Consider the following 26,919-nt stretch of genomic DNA (forward strand, 5'->3'; position numbering starts at 1 on the left):
ATAGTATAATAATAGTAATATTTGGTAAGTAGTTGCAGGTAATTAATAAAGCTTTATAATGTGGCTCAGGAGATAAAGCGGGTCGACCGTTTAAAAAAAATATATTTTGTTAATAAGTGATATTGCAGGAAACACAAGGTTAGAAATGCTGAACCTTTTTTCAATTTCCAAAAAAATCCACCCAATGCCAGATGTTTTATTTTTTTCCAGATGTATAAACTGTAAAAGGCAGCAGCAGTGTGACAGTTGCTCCCTGCGGTTGCCTCTAAGTGTGAATATGACGAGACAAGTGTGAAAAACTCAGACGGAAAGGCTCTCTCATTCAAGTATGCAGCTGTCTTGTCCCACCGTTCCCTGTTTGGTCCGCCGCAGAGTTTTCATAGGATTTCTCGCTCTGTTTGGCAAAGTGGGAAACCACGTCTGGCTGCAGCCGTCCAGCTTTGTGCTACAAAGTGCCCTGATTTAAAATGAATGGAACTGAAACAGGAAACACAAGTTTCATCCCTGTGTCTCTCTCTCTCTCTTTATTTATCTGTCTCTCTCTCAGCTCAACGTTATCTTCCTGGGCATCGCTCTCTACAAGATGTTCCATCACACGGCCATCTTGAAACCAGACTCCGGTTGCCTGGACAACATCAAGTAAGAGCACTCACATCATATCTCCGTCCATTAGAAATTGTCCAGAAACACGATTTATTTTTGTCACAGAGGATGTTTCAGTATTTGAAAGTGATCGGCTCGCTTCCACCACGTGCACCCCGACGGCGCTCTTGTTCTCAGATTAATGAACTGAGCAACTTCCGGGTGGTGCTCTGTATTCTCTGGCGTTCCTGAGCAATTCACGTTACCTTGCCTCCTGCTTTGATATTGCAAAACTTCATTAAAAGCACTTAAGGTTGTGAATTCCCAACCCGAGGGCCCGGGAGTCTGAGGCTGCAAGGTAAGCACCTCCCATTATGCTGAAAGGTCATGTCAGGCAAGGTTAAAATCAAAAAAGTATTCTGTTGCATCTCCATCATTATCTGAGGAGCACTGTTGTCGGCCCAGGAAAAGGCCAGGAGACAATCTGACAGACCTGACCCGGTGTTATCTTGGTGTCAACATGCTGCAGATGAATATTCATATTGCGCTGGTGTGTGTGTTTGAGTCTGTTTATCTGCGTATGCCTGGCTGCTTCCAGATAATGGGAAAGCTTGAGGGACAATGATGGTTTTAAAACTTAGACAGAAACTTTTTCGGGTGTTTACAGGTTTGTCAGTGAGCGTTTAAGGCATTTACATATGAATGGAACAAATATGTCAAGATTTTGCTCAGGTCAAGTTTCAGGTGGCAAAAAGTTACCATACAAGTTTCAGACTGTAGTTTTCTGTGCATGTGGACGTGAAGTGGAATATTTATTTGTTTAAATTTACCCTTAAAGGACTATACCTAACCGAACTATTAAAAATATACCTTATTATAAGACATTCATTTGTTATGATGTTGCTAATAGAATATTCCATTCATATTACTGGTTATAAAATAATGGGATAAAGCGATGAACATATGTACGCATGTTTACATACTGTGAAGGTAGGAATACTCCATGTCTTAATTCAGTTATTGCTTATTCTGAGTATAATCTTATTCAGGTTTAAGTAATTACGAGGAATTAATCAGGTTAATCACAAGATATTTGTGTCCATGTAAACCGAATCAGTGACATGAGAAAACCAATGTATTCAGCAATTGGCAATATTAGTATGCACACTGAACTCATTACAGACTGAGTCACTGATTAATGTTTGACCGAGACAAAGTAAAAGCTGTTTTTAAGATCTCTTGACCCTGCAGAATGACACAGCTTTCCTCTGTTATTGTCTTTGACATGAGACGCAGCTATCTGATGTCATACAGTCGCTCCACAGATGGTGTGAAGTTGTTTTCCTGCCTGTTGTAGGATGATGGATAAGGGTCCCTGCTCTGTTTTTGCTTTTTTTTTTTATTTTATTTTTTTTTTAACACGCTCTGGACACATTAGTCTCCTTTATAGCTGGCGTTCTGGCTGTTTTTTTTGTGTTGCATCACATCGCTGGTTGTGGCTCAGCACAGTGGCTCCTGTCTGGCCTGCACAGCGATGCACATAAAGAAACAATCTTCTCAGAGCATGATGTAGCATTAGCTGCGGCGTTTCAGACCACACTGTGCCAGTGTGTTTTTCCATCACAGATTTCACTGCAGGTTATCCTGAGCAGACCCTCGGCCCTGAACCTGTTTTTAACGGCTGCATTTAAGCGGGACCAAAGTGTGGTCACCTGAAGATCGCATGTCAGAGGAGGGTGTCGTCTTCTCACCTTAGCTAGATGTGTTATTTCTGTGATGCAGAAGTTTGAACACATGTTGAAATCATGTTATCAGCATTTTATAACTTTAAATGTAATGTAGTTGTAATGTAAATGTTGACTACATGGAGGGTGTCTAAGTGAAATCAGGCTGCTAAACAGAAACTTGTTCTGTCGTGTGGCTCAGGAGATAGAGCGGGTCGTCCACTAACCAGACAGAAGGATCGATCCTCGGCTCCTCCGGTCTGCACAGGACGAGACTCTAAACCTCAAATTACCCCTACGGCTGTGTATGAATGATGTGGGTCGGAAAAGAAGCTCTGCATGAATGTGACTTGAAGTCTAAAGAGCTTTCAGTCATCTTGAAGAACAGAAAAGTGCTATATACTGTGTACATATATACATATTTAGAGTAGAAGGTAGACCCAGTGTACTATTTATTGTAAACTTACATTAAACTAATATCATGACCTGTTTAGAGAGAACAATAAAATAAATATGGTGGGAGGGCATCTGTCCTGAAACTCGATAAATGGCAGTTTTATTATTATTTGATTCTTAAATCAGTAGAATCGTTCGGCCAAAAGACAGGTTGGTGTTTCCTACTCTCTAGGATGCCATTGATACAGTGTTATACCATTTAATACAAGTAATGAATCTATGCACTCAACACATAATATATGTTATAAACCACATTTACCTCCAAAGATCCACTTGAAGTAAACGTGGGTATAAGTTTGACATGTTGCTGTTTTTTGAAGATTGATATAATGCTTTAATGCAGCATATGTTGCCGGGTAAGAATTTATGATTTTTAACTATTTATAACCAAACATGAATTTGTGTTGTAGTAAAAAACTAGTTTGAAATATACTTTACAGACAAACCTGGTAACAGGTTTATGAACAGCTGGTCTTACTGTGCGTTGATCCTTTTCCATTTTGGCGCACTGGTCGATATTATAACGAGGTTCCCTCCTGCCATGTTAATAATATAAATATCCAAACCGCCTCCTGCAGTGGTTACATCCATGTTCTATTCTTCTGCCCAGGTTTTTCCTTCTCATCAGATTGTGTTGAATCACAGGCTGTGTGTTTTGCTCTGATTTGATTTTGCCGTTTAGGGCAAAAAAAAACAAATTAATTGTATTCACTTGGCTAAAATGAAATTACTGAAATTGGGTTTAAGGGGTGGGAACTGCTGTAGAAAGTGTTGACACAACCATGAAGGTCAGACACAGAGACTTGTCTTGTAAATGATCTGCTTCTACGTTTGGCTTTTCTCTTGTTTTTAGTCGGTGGATGACAAACACGGAAATGAGGCCGTCCTTTCCTCAGCGTGGGGCTCTGATCTCCAGCAGTTCTGTTTACAGAAATATAGAAACCAAACATAGACGAGACATATACATGTTTTCATACTGCGACAGAGTATGTACACTGAATTTGCAAATAAACACGCAGGCCCGGTCTTAAACATGAGAACTAGACATTGCAAACTCTGGCAGAAATATATGCAGCCCACCTGCAGCTCACACACTTGGCCGGCTCCGGAGCTCATGCACTGACTACATGTTCTGAAAATATATTGCATAGCCGAGCACTGTGATACAGCTCCAGACCACAACTGGACCAGAGCAGCAGGTACATGGATGAGCTAGTTTATTCTTGCAGAGCGTTTTGTTCTGGCATGAACGTACCACAAATTCTGGAATCCGGTTTGATAATCTTCAGGTTTAAAATGATATATTGCTTTAAGTGCATGAATGTATACTTTGTATACTTCGTCTGTTTATGTACCATCTTTGTGTAGAGTGCCCTGAAGAAAAGAACAAATATTGACTGCCAGAGTTCTCTGTGTCATATGATTTATAACACTGGCCTCATGTAATGTAGCAAACACCTGACCTCCTGACCTCGCAGCTTACTGACTTCGAAACAATCTGCAATGTTTCAGATCACCATTGGAAAATGGTGTAAAGCCGCAGCGCTTTTGTCAGCGCTCATTCATCTGATACAGTTTTTAAGTCGGGAGCCATTACTCAACACGTCGCCGCTCAGGCACTGTCAGCTAAACGGCGCCGCTTAGCCGAATACATCGACGCATCACAACAAGTGGTGGGAGACGGAAAACGACAATAAAATGTATTGGATCCTTGTGATCTCTAACTATAAAAGCTGATCTTCTCAGAATCATTATCGCCTTATATTTTTCTTCGACAAATCAAGGTGAACCGGTGTAATGATCACGATAGCGCAGGTTAATTAAGTCTCTTTAGCTTCCTTTAATGATGTGTATCTGCTTTTGTCTCATCTCTCTGCTCTTTGCTCCTCTTTTCACGGTTTGATGTCACGTTTTCTGTTTAGATTTCATCACGCAGCTTTGTTTTAGTATGACTGTTTCATCTCTTTTTCTCCTGTGTTTCTTCTTTTGATTAGCTTCCTGCCTGTTTTTGTATCTTATGCTGTTATTATCTGTAACATCTCTCTGTTTCTCATCTTCATCTGCTTTTCTTTTTTTTTTCCCACCTCTTCCTTTTCATTTTAGCTACCGTTATTATGATGGATGTGTTATTGTAGAGTGGCACTGGTAAGACGTTTCTCAGTAGAGGGTGTAAAGTAGAATTAATATTGTGTTTGATGTGTTTTTCTCCCCCCTCCTCACCCGTAATGGAGACAGCGGCTGCCACTGTCCTGTGATTCATGGATCACAACATGACTTTTAAACCGGTGCGACTTTAAATACCAAACTTGCCTCTGAATGTGGCACATTTAGAACATGATGGACGGAAAGTGTGAATTACGTCTCGCGCAGCTTCCCCTCGATGCAGATAAGAACTTCAAATGATAAATGCTAATGAGGATGATGTGAAAGATTTTAAAAAAAAATCTCCGCCAACATAAAAAACTTTGCACTATTGATGTCTTAAACACTTTGAGGCGATTAGCATTTCAAGCACACCTTTGGTTTAATGATTAACACCCCGTTGCATTGATCACAGTGATTTTTCCCCCTCACAGAAACGACCTGTAAAACGACTTCATGCAGATTTAACACAGGTTGAATTGACCAATTGCAATCTCATACATGAATGACAAGTGGCATTGCAGTGAATGGCACCTCTGCAAAATTAAGTCATTTTGAAGGAAATTGGTGGTAATTTGATGTCACAGTCTGAATTAGTTCTCCCCGACTAAAATTGCAGCTTTTTTTCACACCAGTTTCTGCTCGATGATTAGCACAATAAAGAATCTCGTGCTTATTTTCCTGCTTCAGATGCCTGGAAGCGCTCGGCTGCAGCCCTCAGGGATGGATAGTATATCCATATATCGCACAGTCGCTCAGATGGATCTATGGTTGTGTGACGGGCACAGTAAATGCTTAAACTACTCATATTAGATAGGCAGATTTGTTTGAAAAACACATTTAATTAGAATTATTCATATCTCATATAACGTAACGATGCCAAGAATACGAGAGGATAGACGTGATATTGTATCTGCAGCGTTTCGGCGTGCGGCACAACTGACAGGATAAAAACACTGACGTCTTAGTGTGGAAGTGAGCTGTTATGCTTTTCAGTCATTGCTCTGCTGTCTCAGAAGTTTTTTGCCTTCAGGCTCCTTCCGTGCAGCCCTCAAATTCATCCTCATATTTTTATCTGATAACTCCAGAGGAAGATAAGCCATGTGCGATATGAGCTGCAGCCTCTTCATATCCTGTCCTCGCGGATGCATTTCTTATGACCTCTTGCGTCTTTATCAGCCGCCACCCGTCGGAAACAAAAAAAAAAGCCGTCACTATAGTTTAGAGGACAATACTCTGTTCTCTTCTTGCCCACTGCTTGTGTTTCCGTGTCCATTCCGGGGGCAATCGCCTTGATGAAGTACCTCTACCACCAGGTCATTAAGACAGCCTTGGGAAAGTTATGTTTAATGGTCGCCCCGGTGAATTCATAAATCATTTATTTTGCCGCACACCTGGCCCATTTATAACGGCTTAAATGTGAAGGTCTGCCAACATTTATGAGAGGAGCTAAGATACTCGTCTGAACTGAGATAATTACGCTGTGCACCTGTAAATCAACAACAGATCCCTTCCCAAAGACACAATCTGGCCTTCCTGTTTAGACGAGTATACCTTGAATGTAGCTTTAATCTCCTCTGCAAAAAAAACCATCTTCCTTCTTTGTGTATTGTTTCCCTCTTAATGTCTAAATATCACACCTCTCCATTTCTTTGTCCTGTGAGTCGATCTATTTCTGTGTGTTCGTTTATTGTTCTTTTCTGTTCTTGTCGTGTTGCTCAGCTATCAGGATTATGAACCTGAGATCAAGTAAGGCAAAATTGGACGTCGGTCCCTTGTCCCATGATGCCATCTTTCATTTACTCCCCCCTCCCCCCTATGAGCGAATCGGGACCCGAATCCATCTCGATGTCGCTCTGAATCATTAACATGATTTATTGTGGAGTGCTCAGTCATGTTGAAGGCCGCATTAGTGTGCACACACCACTCCTGTGTTACGTATACATGGTCCGCAGATGTGACAAGCAAGATTAGTTTTAAATGGCACCTGTAACCTCACTGTGCTCTCTTCAGAAATATTAGTACTGTAATGCAGACGCAGCGCTCTCATGTTTTTCTATCAGCATCCAGCTCGTGTAAGCAGCCATTTTACAGACCTTCATTAATTAATCTGCGGTTGTTTGATCATCTGTGGCTTTTTAAATAGGTTATCATCAGCTAAAGAGAAACAGGAACATGAGACCAGGAGAGAAACACAGATAATTAAGTTCTTTTTCATTTGTGATTAGTTTCCTTTCCCTATTCATTTGTCTTGTGAATTTTTCTCCCTCTCACACAAGATGTGATTGAGTTTGTAAATTGTTTAATTTGTTTAATGCAGTAAAGCTGTGTCATGCTAAATTCAATATTTTGGTTCAGCTTTCTCTGCCTCGTTCAAGCCACGTTTCAAAACATTTGGACCACATTTTCTCTGTCAGAAGGTTTATTTGTTGTTATGTTTCGATTCCAGATCATGGGTGATTGGGGCCATCGCCTTGCTGTGTCTTCTGGGTCTGACCTGGGCCTTTGGTCTGATGTATGTCAATGAGAGCACAGTGGTCATGGCCTACTTGTTCACCATCTTCAACTCGCTGCAAGGAATGTTCATCTTTATATTCCACTGTGTCCTGCAGAAAAAGGTATGGATGCGTGACTGGATGACGTAAATTGTACTTTTAAAATGCTAACATATCATAAGCAAGTACTTCCTTACTTTTACTTGTGCATGTGTGTCTATTCATTTTCATTTTACCCAAGTAAAATGTTTGACTGCTACTCCATATTTATTTCAAGCTTCAACAAACATGCTGGAAAATGTGACGATCATTCTTATTGTTAACGGTTTGTGCTGTGTGTGTCTTTGTCGTGTTTTCGTACAGGTGCGTAAGGAGTATGGAAAATGCCTGCGTACTCACTGCTGCAGTGCGAAAAGCGTGGACAGCTCCATCGGCTCTGGGAAAGGCACGGCCTCTCGTGCTCCAGGACGCTACTCCACAGGGTCACAGGTGGCTGGACACTTTTCTTGTTCCCTTGTATTCTCCTACTTTTTTATTACTTTACTTCCCGGATATATTTTGCTGTGTATTTTTTTTTTATCATTCCAGAACAGATTTATGCTTATTTTGTAAATATTAATCTTAAAATACAAAATGCAGGATCTCAGTAGGCACACAGCAGCTGGAGGAAAGAGGGTACATGATTCTAAATAACAGACTGATGTGCACCTCTATACAGAACAAATGAGAAAATATCTTAAAGGTGACTGTGTGTGTGTGTGTGCGTGCATGATAGATTTCAAGGGAGTGTAGCAAATCTTCTTGTTTGGAAGCGATAACAGGAGAGTGTAGCACTTGTCGAGTTCAGCATTTCCTAAGTACATAAAGTCAGTGTGCAGTTCATTTCATCGCAGCAGGTACGGGCTGCAAACTGGCAAAGCAGCACTGAGTCACCGACTGAAGCGTTGGCTCGAGCTTTGTGAGGAATTTGTTCACGGTCACGAACGCAGATCCAAATGTCTCTGCCAAGATATGTGGATCCTGTGTGCGAGTGAGTCTCCTGGTGGAGCGAATTGTTAATTGATTCCTCCCACAGTTACAAGAAGTATAGGGTGAATAGCCTTGATATACTATAATTGAACATCACATCCATATTCCAAAGAGTGTGATTTCCTCCCAGTGTTCAATTATAAATAGTCCTCAGAGTGGAGCATGCAGTGGCGGCCCACGATACAAGCTGGATTCTGCATGCAGATCAAAGTGTTTAATTATACACAGAGCTTTGACGAGACGGCTCTAACCTCGGTCGCTTTATGCAAGTGACACAGGAACGGAAACCCTCGTCAATATGAGGCTGTTTGTCCCAAACTCTGGGACATGTAAATGAATGCTTGATCAGCAATGTACATGCAAACCCTCCGGCTGTGAAACATTCACGTGTCCGAAAAACAAGAATAAATAGCAGTGGAGTCATTTTCAACCCATCTGGGGAACAACGTGACGTATGGTATGTTAATGAGATGTGCTGTGTCAGTGTTGCTCTGCACGGGCTTTTTCCCCTTCATTCACTGTCTGATGTATAATGTTATGTCTAGTATGAAATGCACTTAACCTCAAACTGGAGTCGACACGACAACAAAATGTTTAAATCCAAACAGTTAAAAATGAGGTTGTATTTCACACAAAATGATTTCGATCCCTTCTTATAGTTGACCCTCACTTTTTTGGCTCTTGAACCGTTTATGCACGGATGCTGTTTTAAAATAGATTTAAGACCAGTATATCTGGAAAAAAAAAAGAATCCCAGTTAGGGGGCAGTTGCTTTAACTCCATCTCAGGATGGAACATATTCCGCTCTGTGGTTGGTTATCCAGCCCGAGGGACTTCATCATAATTAACCAGACTGAGCCCTCTTGGATTGAGCCTTTGCAACCTGACACACTGATTCAGAGGAGCTTGACTGATGACTTTATTATTGACTACACCTATCCCAGCACCAGCGCTCATCTTTAATTGGAGGTTACTTCTCCCCTCAGTTGACACGTCTCACGGTTTAACTGCTCCAATCAAAAGCTGACATTTAGTTTTTCTGCCTCATATCTTAGCCTTTATCGTGTTGAATAGCAGGTGAGGAAAATATGCAATATGCTATTTATATCCACATCATATTAATGCAGTTAAATGTCCATCTTAATCCACGCTGTAATAATTAGCTGTACTAGAAGGAAATATTCTGATGTGTCTTGACATGTTGTTTGTCTCCACAGAGCCGCATTCGTCGGATGTGGAACGACACGGTCAGAAAACAGTCCGAGTCCTCTTTTATGACCGGCGACATCAACAGCTCCGCGTCACTTAACAGAGGTACTTGGCCCTGCACCAAATATTTTCTTAAATGACTCTGCAATGCACCAGCTTTCCCCAAATTACTAATGCAAGAGATTTTCTTTATTTCCCACAGCAGCTCATCTGTTTTTCTTGATGACACAGAGGCTTTAGAGCATCAAAAGTCTTTCATTTTAATAAGTAAAGCTTTCCAATGAAAACCCCAGCATCTCTAGTCAAGGCAAAACTGCAGCTTCACCTCAGATACTCAAATACAAGTAAAAGACACACTTGGCTTTTAATCATTAAATATTGAAGCAAGGTCTTAAGAATGTGTCAAAGCTGCTGTCAGTCGCCCTGCAAGCGTTCATGCAACTGAGGGTGTTTATCAACATTTTTGGCTGGGTGAAAGAGGACGTGATTGTGAATACAGGGCCGGGATTGAGAGGGTAAAATCCTTTTGGTGTCACACTGGTTCAGAAAAGAGTTTATCCTGTTGGCTTTTCTTGAATCTCTTCTACCATGGAGTCATTCAAAGGAAAAAAATCTAAAATGTCTCTAAACAAAATACAGTAAAGTCCAACCATTGACACATTTACCGAATGGACAATTTAGAGTCTTCAGTTAATCTATAACCCCAATCTGCCTGTCTTTGGACTGTAGCTAGAAAAAAAACACGTAGACAAAGGGAGGGCGTTCAAACTCCACACCCGCTTATGAAAATCCTACTTTTGTTGCACGTGATAACTGCAAAAACTACCTTTGTTATTCCCTGGCTGCAAAATCCTTGAAATAGAAACTGGGCATTAAATCAGAAAGAAAAAAAAAAACTGCTGAATCACAAACTAAACTAGAGAAGCACTCAGCCGAGTGTGTACCATCGCCAAGGCCCAACAGTCCCCTTAAATCCAATTAAGCTGCACCAAAGTTCACACACTCATAGATATCAGTTCCCGAAACACGTCAGATTTTTTTATCATCAGGAGCCATGAATTGTTCTTTGGGAAAACAGTGAAAATGTTGAAAAACAGCCCGTCTCACAATGTAAAAAAAGAAAAGTGAAAAAACAATCCTGGATTACATCAAAATGTAATTGGTTTTATCCTCACCCAACCCAAGTGTTATATAAAATCAGTTCAGTAGGTGGATTCAGTGGAATTTCCTCCCAGAAATATGAAAAAAACCATATATTTGACAGCAACAAATTGATTACTGTAGTTAACTTACTGTACTAGAATCCAGACTGCATCGCATCAGATAGTGTCCCTCAATGGAGGGTTTGAGTTCCACTCAGCTTAGGGTCTAAATTCACTCTGGGCGCCTGCAATGCGTCGACACTAATACATAGTTAAAATGATGGATTAATGTATGACACACAGAGGAAGTTCAGAGATCTCAGTAATTAGGCGTTCGGCTTAGCACCATCAACAGATCCAGCTTTTATCCATGGTGGGGAGGCTGAGCCGCGGCGGGTGGTGGAGTGGTAGGGTCGGGGGAAGAGGAAGTAAAAAAATCTATGTGGAAGTTCGATAAAGACAAGAGGAGTTTAAATTATTAACGCACTTTAATACCCCTACCCTGATCTGGTAGAAACAACACTCACCAGGGCCTCAAGTGTGTATCAGTAGGCGCCATCGTCAGTGTCATAAGGAACAGAAGCAAACAGAATCGCACATAATTCTTGCTGATTTCCCCCCTCGCACGCTGGCTACTCCCCCTCTCCATCGCCACCTTCGCATCCGAACACTCTCGAGACGAGCGTGGCGTCACGCAATCATCTCGATAGCGTTTGCATGTTCAATTTATCCCCCCGGCATTCAGGATTATTGCCGCACAATCAGTGTGTTTTTGGAAACGGTCCAATTTCTCAAACACAAACACAGCGATTTGCGGGGGGAGGGGTGTCTGTCACTGGGAGAATTTAAAAGGGGCCGGTGTTTGTGGAGTACACTGTAATTAGGGCAAGCGGCGGCAGCAACCACATTCTTTTTTTCTAGTAGAACATTGATTTCGAAGCAAAAACATAATGTGCCTAATTAATACTCATCTAGAATTAAAATAATGCTGAAATATGAGCCCAGATCAGCAGGAATGTAATCATTTTATTAATCCTTTCACTGAGCACAATCTTCCAAGATGGTTGATATTTCTGCAATTAAAATTCTCATCAAAAAGTAAGTTTGAAAAGATGGGTAGAGTCACAATGTAATATTTATATATATATATATATATATATATATATATATATATATATATATATATATATATATATATATATATATCTCCATTCGGTGCAGTCTAATTGCTGTGAACTGCTTCTTCAGATACGAGATGTTTACCCGCTCTGAAAGCACATACATGTATCACCCTTACAAGTCTTGTTTTGAGCTTCTTTAAAAATAAGAGCATCATATCATGTTCACAGGAGGAGGGAGGGAAAATAACTGCTTGTAAACAGGAAATGAATGCAAGTCACAAACACTTCCAGCATACTTGATTTTGTGCATTATGTATTCAAACTCTTGAAAATAAATTATTTTTTTTCTCACCAGTGAGGAAAAACAAACATCAGGGAATCTGTAGCATTCATGTTTAGGATTGCAGCCTTCAAATCGGCAGCTAATCACGAGGCTCAGACTGTGAAGGTTGCTCTGCTGCGTTGGTATGTGGTCGGGAAACTGATGAGTCATTCTCGGCAAGATCCTGGCAGCATGTGAGGACAAGTGGCGGATAAATAGAAAACGAGCCCGTGTTGAGTTTGCGTGCGGGAGGCGGGGCTGCTGCAGACTAATGACCATCATGACTAGAGAGGGGACACGTCGCTTCATTCAGAGGTTATTTCAGCAGCTGCACAAAGAGAACAAGACCAAATATGAACTTTGCTCTGTGGAGAGATGGAAATAATACAGCTCGTTGGATTGGCTCAAAAATGTTCAATGTGGAGTAGTAGCAGATTTAGCTCTTTGAAAATTCTCGGTTATTTTTGAAACAATGACATATGACTCATGTCTAGTCAGTGACAGTTTTGCCAGCTGACATTCTGACTCAAGATAAAATTAGCATCATGAGTCAAGACTGTCCTCTAACGAAACCATGACACCATCAAAGTTTGTTACAACCCAGAGCTTTGTTTTGTCCTCGTCAGACGTGTTTACTGCAACAGGGAAATTGTTAAAACATTAAAATGAGGTGTAGAGCACACGGGAGGAAGGAAATCACGTACAACATTTCGTTGCGTTTTTTGTTTATAGAAAATCCAAAATGGCGTCTGCCCTTTTCACTAAAAGCTTGCAAATCTCTAAAAGCTCACATCTTTGTTGGCGTCCTCTTTTTCATCCTGATATAATCATATTCTTCCAGTTTTGCGTCCGTCACTTGAAACACGTCAACACACCAACTTCCTCTGATATTTTCTTACCATATTCCCACATGGACTCTCGCTGATGTTTCACAGATGTTTAACTCTGGCAGGAAAAGTTCTGGATAACTTGTTTTCATTTGCTTATTAATTTCATTCTTTTAAAGACCAAACAATGTCCTGAGAAGTTGTTGTATTCTGTCCTGTTTGAGTCTTTGCTGTTTTTGTAATTTATGTCTGTTAACACTGGTATGCTGCCTGAATGTGGAGCTCAGAAATGGGCTTAATACTAATGGCCGGGATTAGAGATAAATCTAATACACTCTCCATCGGTCCCATTAGCCATGTCGGTTCAGCTCTGCCACTTTCATGTAGCAAAAAAAAAAACCCTCACATTAATGATCATGTGATCATTTGGGTGTTAATGGCTGTCATTGCTCAGCTGCATCTGCCTAACTGATATGAATGTTCTCTCTCTCTTCCTCTGTCTGTATCTCAATTTATTTTCTGTCTCTCCGCTCTCCTCCTCCTGTTTCTTTCTGTCTCACCCTGTCTCTTTCTGGCTGCTCCAGGGGCTATGGCTAACCATCTTATACCAAATGCACTCCTACGTCCTCATGGCACTAACAATCCCTATAATACATTGCTTGGGGAATCGGCAGTCTATAACAACCCTCTGGGCATGTACAACACACAAGGTGTGCTAGCTTCTTTTCATTCTTTAACATTGTGTCCAGGGCAGTGTTTTTTTTTTTCTTTCTTCCATGTCCTGGAAAAACTACGAGGTCTCTTCTCTGTTCTATGATAGGAAAGCAACTTTTTGATTGGAGATTTAAAAGTTATGGACTCGAGCTAAAAGTCCAGTGTTGACCCTCGAGAGTTTTTACAAGGCTTAAATAAAATTAAAAAAAACACTGCCCCAAATGTTGTGTGTTATCAAACTGCAGCTTTAGCACAAAAATCCCCCAGGTTTGATCCGTGGGGTTTTTCATTTGTAGGTGTGTCCTGGCTTCTGGTCAGGGCTTTCAATTTGCTTCCACTCTTTCACGGCTGTTTGGCCGACAGAGATTATAAAAAGAGGAAATCAACAATGAGTGCCTGTGGGAGCAGGACACATCCCCAGCCATTTATCTTAAATGTGCTCTAATGTTATCAGTGGAGCTTGTGTGTCATGTCCACTGTCTCTTTGTTTTAAGTGTCAGCATTTCTTTCTTTTTAATGTGTAGTTGGACTGTTGTTCTGTGGTAGATGCCATTGAACCTGAATTCAGGTCGTTCATATGAATTTTTAAAAAAAGGGAAAACATGAGAGCTTCCATTAATGTGATCCTCTCAGTGTCTAAATATTTTCCCAAAACTGAATCTACCCCTAAAACTTTTAATTGTGATAATTAGAAATTCATATATTCAGAATGTGGGTCATAAAGTCAAGATTTTAGTTCTACGCTTTATTTTGCAGACTTTCTTTTGCTGGGGGAAGTTTTACATTTTCTCAATTACACCAAAAATTAGATCTGACTTTTAGAAAGTACCTCTGATGAGTAAATTATCAATTCATATTCTAGGTTCAGTACTTTTCAGCAGTCAGCATGAGATCTCAGTGAGTCTGTAAGACTGAGATACAAATCCCGAGAGCTTTGATCAGAGGATAATTTACGTGTACTGTACAAGTACTGCAGTGGAGCTCTTTACACAAGGCTGTAATTCACCAGCAATGCCATAGATGCAATATAAATACCAGGGAGGAGGGAAATGCTAATGCATCATGTTGTGGTTTTTCCTGCTGGTGCAGGAAACTTTGCATGGTGACTTAAAACAATTGCATTCTGGGAGCATTTTCTTGATGCGTCATCAGCATATGTGTATGTGCACATTTCTCTTTCTACCTGTCACTGTTATGCTTATTGTGTTTTCTTTTCTTCTTTCCTTTCCCTCATGCTGTCCCAAAAAGAGCCCTACAGAGAGACAAGTATGGGAGTCAAACTAAACATTGCTTATCAAATGTAATTGACTTTGGCTTTTACTTTCTTTACACTCAATGATGACAGAGGGTTAATAGAAACAAATAAACTGTACCTCCGTTGGGGATTAGTAGCACTCTCACCTTCTCAAACAGACCCATACCAATCGGCGTAAATCACATTGTTAATTCCACCGATGAGTGTAGATACTTCTCCTTACAGGCACACATCCTTTGGCTCGCTTGATATCACGCACTGAATAAGTTAATCCAATTACAGCCAACATTCAGACTCTCCTCAACATTTCAGAAGGCGCATCAATAGAAATTGATCCGTATTCTTTTCAGTGAATACCGAGCAGCCTCAACCGTTGTTCGCACACTTAATCATTATTTATCTTTTCTCCCGCCGCTCACTTTGTTCGAGCCGATGAACTTCTTGAAGGTCTCTGGGATACTTCTCGTCAAATTTTCAAGAGTTCACACTGCGGGCCTGATGTTTTTTAACAAGCCGGACGTCCTTGTCTGAGGTGGTTTGAATTATCGTCAAAAAATTGGCTTTCATGTTGATAGGGTGAAAATCAATAGAGTATTAAATCTACAGCAACAGTGGAGAACAGAGTTTCTCCATCCTTGCATCGTGGTTTTGAAATTTATTTATGTATAGAATGATCGTGTTTACATGGTTAAAGCCATAAATACATAAATACTTTCTTACAGTGTATATTGTTACATTGCAATGCTCATATGGGACAATATGGCTGGGGTCCGAATTGAAAGCTGGTGCACTGGTTTGTGTTTACTTTATGAAGTGTGAAATGCATGGCTTTTTTTTGTTGTTGCTTGCTTTGTGTTGTTTCGTGCCGTGCTTTACTTGCGGTGTTGTGTGTGTGTGTGTGGTGCACATTTATCTGTGTTTTCATCACTACCAAAGAATAATCAGTTAAATTTAATGAAAAGTGAAATTGGGTCTTGGAGAATGTTTGTTTAGTAATTTTTTTCTCTGTAACAAGGTAAGTGCCTATGATGCTCATTTACAGTATAAAGGCTTTTAATGTAAATGCAGTGCTTTATCTCTCGTCTAATCCAAATACTATAGGGTCTTTATTTCCACTGAGTGCACTTTATAGAAATGTGGATGACACAAAGTGCTGAGAGTGCTCGAGGGGTCAGGGTGTGTTTCAGAATAAAAGCGCCGCAGTGTTTGATGGATGTTAAGTGTGTTTGTAAAAATGGCTGACATTTAGCTATGGCGATTACATCCCATCAGATTTCACCCTTCTCATTCGCCCCCTCTACCCCCCAACCCGACCCATGTCTGTCATTCCAGAGGGAATCCTGAACAATGCCCGGGATACAAGTGTCATGGATACTCTACCACTGAATGGTAACCATGGCAACAGCTACAGCATCGCCAGCGCCGAGTACATGAGTGACTGTGTCCAGATCATTGACCGGGGCTACAATCACAAGGAGACCACCCTGGAGAAGAAGATCCTGAAAGAGCTCACCTCCAATTATATCCCCTCCTACCTCAACAATTCCCACGAGCGCTCAACCGAGCAGAACCGGAACCTCATGAATAAGCTGGTCAACAATGTCAGCAACGGCGGCAAGGATAGCGGCTATGGGATGGGCTTGGGAGTGGGGATGGGCATGAATGTGGCGCTGAGCCTGGATGACCACTCAACCTTTGGTCCGCACCATGACGAAGGCCTTGGCCTGGAGTTAATCCGTGAGGAGTCTAATGCCCCGCTGCTGCCCCAAAGACCGCCCCCTTCCCTGCAGGCAGTGGACAACCTTCACAGTCATCTCCACCCATCAGCGCCGCCGCCCCTGCCGCTGTCCCACCACCCCTTCTCATCCGCCACCACTTCCTCCTCGTCCCGAAGGAGGATCCCCCAGGAGAACAGCGAAAGTTTCTTTCCCTTACTCACTAACGAGCACACTGAGGACGAGGGCTCGTCACCCACCCACAACCACCAGAGAGACTCCCTGTACACCAGCATGCCCATGCTGCCCGGCCTGCCCGATGTGTCTGCAGAATCTGCCGACAGCTCCAAAGACGGCGGGGATGCCAAGAGCCCGGAGGCCAGCTCCGACGACGTTTACTACAAGAGCATGCCCAACTTGGGCTCACGCAACCACCTGCATCAGCTGCACTCCTACTACCAGCTAGGGCGGGGCAGCAGTGATGGCTTCATCGTGCCCCCAAACAAAGAGGATCTATCTCCTGAAGAAGTCCACCAGGAGCCCTCGCACCTGGTCACCAGCCTATAGGCCCCAAAACAACCCACCCAATAGTGTCCCTCCTATTACCGTAGTCCTCCTCCTCCCCGTGTCCTCTTGTTCTATCAGTCGTTGGCAGTGGTAGCCTTTCTTTTTATTCAGTGTTCTGAAGACTAAAGCGGAGCAAAAAATAAACTGTACTCTCGCTGTTGCCGACCACAACCAGGATAGTAATTGCTACGTATGGGGGCGAGTACGTGACTATATTTGGTTAGACAAAGCGGGAATCTGTTGATGTTGTGTCCCCCCCCACCCCCCCTCGAACCCCGTGTGGTTTGGCGTGTTTTGTCTCGGTGTGAAAAGAGGCAATTGCTCGAGCAGGATTTTTAGGTCTCAGAGATAAAGTACGACAGTCGAACGGAACTGCACAGCCCCCAAACTATACAAGTCTAAATTATAGACTTCACCATAATAAGTGGGAAATTTAAAAAAGGACTATTTTATTATTCTTCTGTATCTATATTGACTTTTTGAAAGATTTTCTTCCTCTTTGGTGAGTTGCAGCACATTTTGTTTGCTGAAGTGTCCCTTCAATGAAAAAAAAAAGAGAGAAAAAAACAACAAAAAAAACATTTTGAACAATTACCATGAAGGAATTATTGATCGTATGCTTTCAAGCATAGCTGTTTCTTTTTTCTTTCATTTTACTGTGATAACAGTTGTTAAAAGAGGGAGAAAAAACTAATACAAGGAATTATGAGATATTTCTATGTAATTGTACAGATAACTAGCATTGCACATAATAGTATGCTTTTTTTTGTTCCGAGCAAAACCCTTTGTCTCTGTAAATGTAGTGGTTAGGAGAAATTTTGTTCTGTTGTGCTGGCCTTTCTGGGTTTCTGGTAAAAGTCTGTTTCTTTTTTTTCTCCTCTTTTATCACTTTCCAGAAATAATCATCTTAATAGAAACAACATAACACAAACAGGTATCCCTCAGAAAGGTTCATTGTGCATTCTGCATCTCTATTGGCGTTCAGAAAACACTTGTGCTTCTCAGAAAGAGAACAAATTGAACATTGACGAGCACTAGGCACTTGTACAAACAAAAAAAGAAAGTTGGCTGTTTTACTTATTAAAGAAAGAGCTTTTGGAGTGAGAAAAACTGGAAGTGTTTTTCTTTTTCTTCCTCAAGGAGAAAACATATTTATTTATTTGTTCAAATGAACCGTAACAAATGGAGGTGACTTTAGCGGCACAAATACAATTTTTTTTATTATTATGGCTTCTTATTTATTCCTTTTTGTATTGGTTTCCAAGCTGAATGGCATAGCTAATATTTGTTGTAACAGTGAAACTTGTTAACCAACAAATAAATTACTGATTAAGATTTATCACTTAGCTACGAGGGAAGGTTTCATCTGGGCCTTGGATCTCTTTTGTACGGATACCAGTGAAGGACCTAGACACGATGGAACGACCAGTTCTTTTTTGTTTAATTATCAGTTAATCTCCCTCATTAGCCCTCTGTCTATTTCAGTGCCAAATACATTTGGCCCAGCAGCAGTGGATGTGCTCTGTATGCTCTGGTCTGCTTTACGATAGAAGCAGTTGATTTCATAAGCTGTAATAAATATTTCAATATCATCGCTGGTGTAACCAATGGATTCTTTCCAGATACTGTATGTTTGACATGAGTTTGATCAGCCATGCAGAGAAGCATGAAAGACAGCGGGGACACTCATCTTGACAGTGGACAAGGAGAGAAGTAAGTATGCTCTGTCCTACGGTAGCTTTTCAATCACACAATAATTTCATGTAACTGCTGTTCTTATGGTCACGATCAGAATATAATCACTAGATTCTTCCACTATAAATGAAATGTGATAATAAAGAACGTGAATTGTCTGACTTCTTATAATAGATCAAATGACTGGAATGTGGGAAAAGGTGTCATCAAGAAAATTATACATCAACTCTGCTGTTTTCTCTGATTTATAGAGCTTATTTATAATATTGTTTTGGTTTTATGTCCTGCAGTTTATCTCTATTGGTTCAGTCTCATTATTCATTCTCTCATTTATAAACTAACCAGAACCGGACAACAAAGAAACATACTTTTCAGTAGTAACCAACTTGTGAATATTGTTGGGATTCTGATTGTCACCTAAATGATGCAAAAAGTAGAGTTAATATAATTTATATCACCCCAAAATCAGTCTGCCTGTTTTATTTTACTACATCGTGCATGTTAAGTATTGTAGAATGAAAAAGAGACTTCAGCCCATTTTCAGATGTGACTGTGATGAAAAGCTTAGTCACTGGTTAAAACTCGCCTGCCTGGATCCTGCATCAGAAGATGAAGGGAGCTCCGGTCCGTCCATTTGCCCGTGTGTGTAAGCAGAGATCTTCACTTTCCAGAAATGACTGGGGTGGACACAAAGTGTTCCGGCTGTCACCGCTGCATCACTTTGACTGGCATTGCAAACCCCGGCGAGTTCATGAAATGTGCTGAAGATGTGACTCTGAACCCCCCCCCCCCCCCCCTTATCCACTTTCTTAATGACTTGTTACGCAAGCTCATAGGCCGCACCGGGCCTCGATGCTGCCCAGGAACATGCTTGCGTGGCACTACAGCAAACTGCCCATTCACAAAGAAAAAATCTATAGAATGAAGTCAGCGTGTAACATTTTCATCAAACATTGTCCTTCATTCACACTTTTTTCTTGCCCAAGTGAGAATTATTTCTGAGCAGCACAGGTGGACATTATATTGATTTTACAGACTAAGCCATCACACTTTAGATAAATCCTTAATTACTAAAGGTTTTCTGCTTACCTCCCTATCCACAAACTTAGTGTTGACGTGTGCTCAATGCTCTGAAAGCGGGGCACGGTGAAGTTCTCAAAGAAATAATCTATACACTGAGTTTGTGCCAGCTTTTTTATTCCACAAACCTGTCACACTCTTATAATGTAGGTGACCGCAAGACAGATGTGCTATAGTAAGAACACAAAGCCATGTTCCTGTTAATGCTGTACCTGTGTGTTATTTTAATTGCTTTAAAGGATTAAAAACATTATGAACTACATATTTTAAGCTCCTTTTGAAGTTCCCTCCGGCGAGCATTAGAGGATTCATGTGATTAGAGATATCCTCGTTACTGACAGTTAAGGACGTTCTCCACTTTCCCTACATCCCTCCTCCAGCCTGCAACTCCTAATATATGACTGATATATTTTACATTATCCTCAACATGAACTGCTATTGAACTCATCCAATTTACTTTTCTTTTCAAGTCAACATAATCTGAAATAATAGCATTTAAAAAAACTATTGTATTACATTTTTGTCTGTTTTTATTCCTCTGTGATAATGCTATGACACAGTGGACAGATTTAAACAAGAATATTAGATATGGTTTAAGTTTGCACACTAATTTACCCAAGAAAATGTAGTATAGACAATGTGTAAACGTCTATTTGTAAGCTGTATGTTCTACGGAAAAACTGTGTGACGGTGAGCAGTTATGCATATTTGTATTCATGTATTGCGAGGACCCGGGTCTGCGTATTTGACTTTCTTTGTGTAAATTAGAACACGTCCCAAGACAAACACCTATATGCCATGTGAACAACAATGTATGAGCAGCTCACATGTCATATATCAAAAGGCACATTTCATATGTGGCCCTCTATTGAAAAATCAATGGCCAAATGCCTGGCAGAATTTCAATTGAAAGGTGAATCAATGTCATTTCCAGCTCTCTGTGCGTTGGGACAGCTTGACAGCCTGAACACATGAAGAGAAATGTCTCACTGATTTTTAGTCAAGATACCATTGATTTAAGGTGGCGGTGGTGGGAAAGGCACTCATGAGTATAGGTAGGTATAAGGTTGTTTGCATGGAAGAGTCACAATTCACTATGCAATGGGGGGGTTTCACTTCTAGTTTGCTGCAATACATTTTTGTGCCCGTGGCCTGTGGGATTTCTATATAAACTTAATGGAAAGACAATTTGTAAGATTAGATTTTCAGAGTTTGATCAAGAGGCATATCTCAGGATCCACTGGGAAAGAAACTCCACGACTTTTAGATGAAGCATCTCAGATCCATTACCAACAAAAAAAAACTTGTAGTTTTCTGTTGCTCATAACTAAAAGGTCCAATATGAAGTACTTTACTGGCAGAAACTGAGCACGATTTTCCTAATTGTGTCTCCATTAAATCTCATGTATAATAATTTAAAAATCCGTTTTTGTTATATTATTGTTTAATTATTTAATATCAAATATTTCTGCCATATCTCAGCATCTTTGAATGTTTTAGCTTATTAGACATACAATTAGCATATGCAAGCATGCACGGATGAAATTAGGATGTGTCTGGTGTTTGGGGGGGTAATCATTTTCTTTTATTTGCAAATTAAAAATAAAAATGTACATTTTCTGACAAGCATTAAATCACAAGGGCAGATTAGGCTCTTCTTAGTTTTTACATTTCACACACAGAATCTGAATCATCTGCTCCTGCTCGCTTTTGTTTGAGACAGCGATGCATTATGGGTTGTTTGTACCTGATTGGAGCCACCTGTTGCTCTTTTCACCTGGAGCCCGTCACCTCTCAAGATGTCCGGTAAGCTGAGCTGTATCACTGATATCAAACCAACGCGACGTTTCTCCTCTGGTTTAGTGTTAGCGGCCTGTTTTGCCGCATTAACAGTGAAACTTAAAGTGTCTCGTGAGGAGCAGAGTTCGAACAAAGCGGTCACGACGTCCGTCGTTTGTAAAAACACCGTCACCGGCCGCAGCTTGAATTTGAATGCGCGTCTGTTTCTGGTAATACGGTAAATGCATGGAGCGAAAAAGACAGATGGAAAGTTTTAATGTCACTTGTGGACGTTTGATAAAATAAATACAAGTTCAACCCACTGTGGCTTAATATACAAATACTGAGGGGCACCATGGACAAGAGAGTTTAAATTCATATTTCCATGGTCAGTTTTGAGAGCAGTAGCACTAATGGAAATTCCCCCTCGTATTTCTCCACATTTCTACAGTAAAATCATTTGAAACTTGCAGACAGTGAGGGCCACTGTCAATATCAGTGAGGTAGACATTCTTCATCAACTCAGGGATTTTCTTTAATTCATATTTTCGACGAGCAGGTTTTAAGTGCTATAGTGAAAATTAGATTTCCCCTCGTATTTCTCCACATTTCTTCTGTGAAATCACTTGAAGCTTGACAGGCAGACAGTGAGGGTCCCCCTGAAAAAGAGTGAGGTGAAATTTTTTTTTTTTCAATATTTTCATGCAGCAAGTTTTGATAGCGATAAATACAAATTGAGCAAATTTCCCCCTTAAATGTCTTGTTTGTGGTCGTGTTTTCAGGCACTTTCACACAATTGTTGTTTGGTCTTGACTTTTCCATTTAGAAACCATAAATACACGTTTGAAAGATGCCTCAGACCAAAAATCTCTCCCGAAAAGACGTGTTCTTTGTCTGGATCAAACTAAAACTTGGTTCAGCTTGGATAGTTCGTAAAGCATCAAATATTAAATGAAGAAGTGCCGGATTGCTTGAAGTCTTTGCCGCTGACGATATGTAATGTTTGAATAATGAGGACATTCATTCAGCACGTCTAAAATAGTGTCCAGTACTGCACCTGAAATTGGTGATGCCTTGAGTCCTGTTACACAGCACAAAATTAACAGATTCAATATTTTCTCCATGCAAACAGATGCTTCCTGTCAACAGACCAATCAGTGTCAAGTATAGGTAGACACAGCTCATGTAGGTGATGAAGACAGGTTGTGCGTATGGCATGGAGTCTTTTGTGCGTTCCATGAATTGGAATATGAAACTAAAACTGATCAGATCAAATGTAAACACCCTCAGTCACATCAAGTGTTTATTTTATCTTGTCACATTAATGTCATCCTTAAAGATATTCTAACGTGCCCCTCCTGCACACTTCTGCATCTTAAACTCTTAAAGTCCCATTTGCCCTTGTCATGTTTTGGCCACACATAAATATAATACCTTGCAACGTGCCACTCTGGCCTTGTTTTATGACAGAAGGGATAAGCAGTGAAACCCTGCGCCCCTTCAATGCCTGACAGTATCACAACACTTGCTCATCAGGGAGCAGCAAACAGGCCCTCGCGCCAGGGGCAAACAGGTGACGTGACATTCGCAGGAATCCTCTGTGAGTTAATTTGGAAGATCATTTTCAGTGTACTGGCCACAAGAGAATGAGCGGGGTAGCCAGGAAAATGGTAATGGCTGTCTAGGGAATTTTATTGTGTTACTGCAGGTCGTAGAGTGGAGTGTACTGTACATAACCAGAAGGACGACTGCAGCATGAACTAGTTCACCTGTTACTTATGTGTTGGCCCGGTCTCTGTGGCTCTAAGGTCACTGGAGCTGTAGTCGTGTTTACAGTCTGGACATGAGCTGAGATGTAACAGCATGTTGACCTTGAAAAACTGGCATGGAGTAAGGATGTTAAGTAATTGATTTACAAATCCTGCACCACAGCAGGAACAAAATGAAATGCTTTTACAACAGAGATAAATATAATTTACCCATTCCTCCGTCGTGATGCACTCTGCATGTCTGCAATCGAAAAATTATTTAATGAAGCAAATACCAATAGGTACCAAAACAAAGAATTTCCGTCACATTAGAATATAACATCATGCAATTAAAATTATTTATATACATTGTTGTCAACCTTGTTATGTAAACATGATATTTTAAAGATTATTTTTGATATTATTGAAAAACCTTTAGAAAAATGTTGCGTTCAAAATGAACCCTGCAGTCAGAACTGACATTGATGATTAATGCTGCTGATGATTTTTTTTGATTCATCAATGAATTTTCAAGTTTGTAAAATGACAGAAAATTATTATAAATTCACGCCATGATGGTGTTTCTATATATTCCTCTGACAGTCAATTAAAGATATTCAGTTTACTTTGAAATACAATTCATAGCAGAAACCATCAATGTTTTGGCATCTTTGTTTGTAAAATTCCTGCTAACTAATTAAGATTAATACATTTTCAGCTTATGCCTGAAACGATGCATGCACCACAGTGTCAGTCTATCAATTGACTGGTTGGTAGAAAATTAAGTGACAAATAATTTGATGATCTATGTTTGTTTTAGTTCCTCAGGAAAAATAGTAATCCTAAATTCAGTGCACGGAATTAAAGCTTCTTGGTATTATTATTATTATTATAATTATATTTTGTGTCTTCATGTATAAAATAATGAATCAATTAATTTTGGAGACAATCCATGGATTAATTCAAAAATAACAATCATTATTTTGCTCCCCTTATAAAAGGAATATAAAAAGCATGTATCCCTACAGTTTGTACTGCATTCTAAAAGTGTATCAGTAGGAGGTGAGTTGTTGTTGTGGAACACACAGGTCGTTTTTGGTGGGTCAGTGATACAAATTTTGTTGTTGCAAGGTTGTGACAACCATAATGACACAGTAATTATGCTGTGACACACCTCTAGATGAATGATAAAAACACGGCGATAAAGGTAAAAGAGTTCTGCCTCCGAGCCAGATGGCGTGCAGCGATGATGTCTGGCCTGCAGTCAAGGTGGACAGCACACGAGCCAGCATTCTGACAGACCAATGGATTCCATGCTCGTCATAGCCCCCCATCTATCCCACCTCTACGGCCAATCAACAAAGATAATCTTTTGAATTAAGAGAAAAAATCCGGGGTGAACACTTTGATGAGATAAGTACCCTTTGTCAGCGCAGGCAATGGTATTTTAATTAAATATATGAACACATGGTCCTGCCCCAGATGCTCAAGTCTAAACAAAGATAGCATCATCTAATCAAAGCCAGGCCCGAGTGTTTCAAGGGCAGAATTATTTTCTATTAGGGCCCCTCTCCTCAGGGATTGAGCCAATTTTCTTTATTATGATAGAATCAGCATACTGTAGATTGAATCTGGCGATAGTGTCACGGCGGGATAGGTGCGCTGGTCCCAGACCGCCCGCGTCGCAAAACCTTCAAACATACAGAGGTGTGTCTTTGGAAATATTTGTACTAGAAAGTATAAGAAGAAAGCATGTAGTGTTTTTGATATTAGTTCATAAGACCACTGTGTTTGGTTCACACGATCTCGCCGATCCGTTAATCTCTTGACCCTGCTTGATTTTTAATCGGTTTCCTTCAAGATACGCCATTGAGAAGCAAGATAAGGATACCCGCTGTAGAAGGCCTCTGTTTCAACATGCTATTCTAATGCATGGAAACATTTAGAGCATGAAGCCAAAAAATAATCTGCGTATACAAACCCTGCTCAAGGTAATAAAATAAATCCTTCTGGATTCTCTGTGGATACTGTTGGTTGGACACTACGGCCATCCAGCACTTTGATGAGGTCTCCTGACGGGAAGCTCTCACTTATGTCTACGCATCTGCCAATACCAGCACCGGGTTTCATAATGGATGCCAGCACGCACTGCTGCACAGTTGGATATAAATGATGAAGTTGTGCACCGCCATGTTTTCTAATTGGGTCACGGAGAAGCCTGGTCGAATCTGCAGAGAGATGCTGTCATTGGAATCAGTGTGGGATTATTAGACTGATTTAATCATTTTTAATATGAATGCTATCACACTTTCACATTTACAGATAATTGAAGTAATGGAGACAGTAGTAAAAACCCAGTTTTTTGCACAGGAGTGGGTATTTTAGCTCTAAATTGCAACTGTGACTACAGTTGCACACTTCATATTAGAACAGAGGCTCAGAGATTCTAAGGGATTTGTGCAATGATTTAGTAGTTTGATTTTAGATCTGTAATTGCCTGGCACCCCTTGTACATTCCTAATTGGCTTAATTTCAGTCTGTGGAACAAGATGGTGAGTCAAACATTGCAAATTCCAGGTCAGGTCCATTTAGTGTGAATGTGTTTGAAGTTGCGAATATGAAGATTTATCTTAAGTGAAGAAATTTAAGGAATACAAGTAATTTTCTGTGTCGTCATGTGGGCCCCAAGTGGCCATTTAATCTAAATCTGCCGTTGCCCTCTAGCATTATTTTGATTGAAGTGTTTTTGTGATCAAACATACTCAGTTGTATTTACTTTTAGCTTTGCCACTGATTGAATCGGTTTAGCCCAAGTGATTCAGAGCTACTTGGCCACGATATCAGCTGAATCCAACATTTAGATTGCAGAGATACTAGCACAAGCTTGGTAGTGAGTTTTCTGAGTTATATATAAACATATATTAGGGCTGCACGATATTAATGGTGAGATATTATGGAGGTATGCAATCTCTGAGGGTTGTTCTGTTTATTATGTTTTACGCCAAAGCCTTGACTGAAAACATTTTATGCTGGTATCAAATTATTTAAGACAGAATCATCTTTCCATTAAAAATCCTGATTCAGTTGTTGGGATGAGGCTGTATACTCTTTTATTTACTCTGATACTAAGGGGCAAATTTCTTTAGTCTTATTTGTAATCACCTCACTGTGTCTGAAGATGCACAGAGAGGCTTTGTCTATACAGCCGGCATTGGTTCATAGTCCAGGAGCGTGTACATTTAGAGGAGGCCAAAATCGATATTTTTCATAGTGCTGCATTGTCATGTCATGTACTGTAAGGGTTTATATGCCTCAGC

The 26,919-nt window shown here is 40.5% G+C and overlaps 2 protein-coding genes across 34 annotated transcripts in view; both read left to right on the forward strand.

The window, feature by feature from the left end:
* The window catches only part of LOC109634912 (adhesion G protein-coupled receptor L3-like), a 226,534-nt gene extending 207,642 nt beyond the window's left edge, over window positions 1-18,892 (forward strand). For 7 of the 30 annotated variants that reach the window (XM_069518370.1, XM_069518369.1, XM_069518368.1 and 4 more), the window contains 9 exons: window positions 548-639; window positions 4,866-4,907; window positions 6,627-6,653; window positions 7,354-7,522; window positions 7,763-7,888; window positions 9,646-9,742; window positions 13,634-13,759; window positions 15,012-15,029; window positions 16,351-18,892. In XM_069518370.1, the coding sequence (XP_069374471.1) occupies window positions 548-639; window positions 4,866-4,907; window positions 6,627-6,653; window positions 7,354-7,522; window positions 7,763-7,888; window positions 9,646-9,742; window positions 13,634-13,759; window positions 15,012-15,029; window positions 16,351-17,300 (1,647 nt within the window). In that variant the 3' untranslated portion in view covers window positions 17,301-18,892. Of the gene's footprint in view, window positions 1-547; window positions 640-4,865; window positions 4,908-6,626; window positions 6,654-7,353; window positions 7,523-7,762; window positions 7,889-9,645; window positions 9,743-13,633; window positions 13,760-15,011; window positions 15,064-16,350 lie in introns of all 30 variants that reach the window. The other 23 variants (XM_020095749.2, XM_020095748.2, XM_069518379.1 and 20 more) reach the window with 10 other exon arrangements.
* Window positions 18,893-21,820: 2,928 nt separating this feature from the next.
* The window catches only part of LOC109634879 (phospholipid-transporting ATPase ABCA1), a 162,965-nt gene continuing 157,866 nt past the window's right edge, over window positions 21,821-26,919 (forward strand). For 3 of the 4 annotated variants that reach the window (XM_020095672.2, XM_020095668.2, XM_020095673.2), the window contains exon 1: window positions 21,822-21,881. The gene's annotated coding sequence lies outside the window, so the exon portion shown is untranslated. Of the gene's footprint in view, window positions 21,882-26,919 lie in introns of all 4 variants that reach the window. The other variant, XM_020095670.2, reaches the window with a different exon arrangement.

The sequence above is a fragment of the Paralichthys olivaceus genome, chromosome 22 (assembly GCF_024713975.1).
Source record: "Paralichthys olivaceus isolate ysfri-2021 chromosome 22, ASM2471397v2, whole genome shotgun sequence".
In the NCBI taxonomy this organism is placed as follows: domain Eukaryota; kingdom Metazoa; phylum Chordata; class Actinopteri; order Pleuronectiformes; family Paralichthyidae; genus Paralichthys; species Paralichthys olivaceus.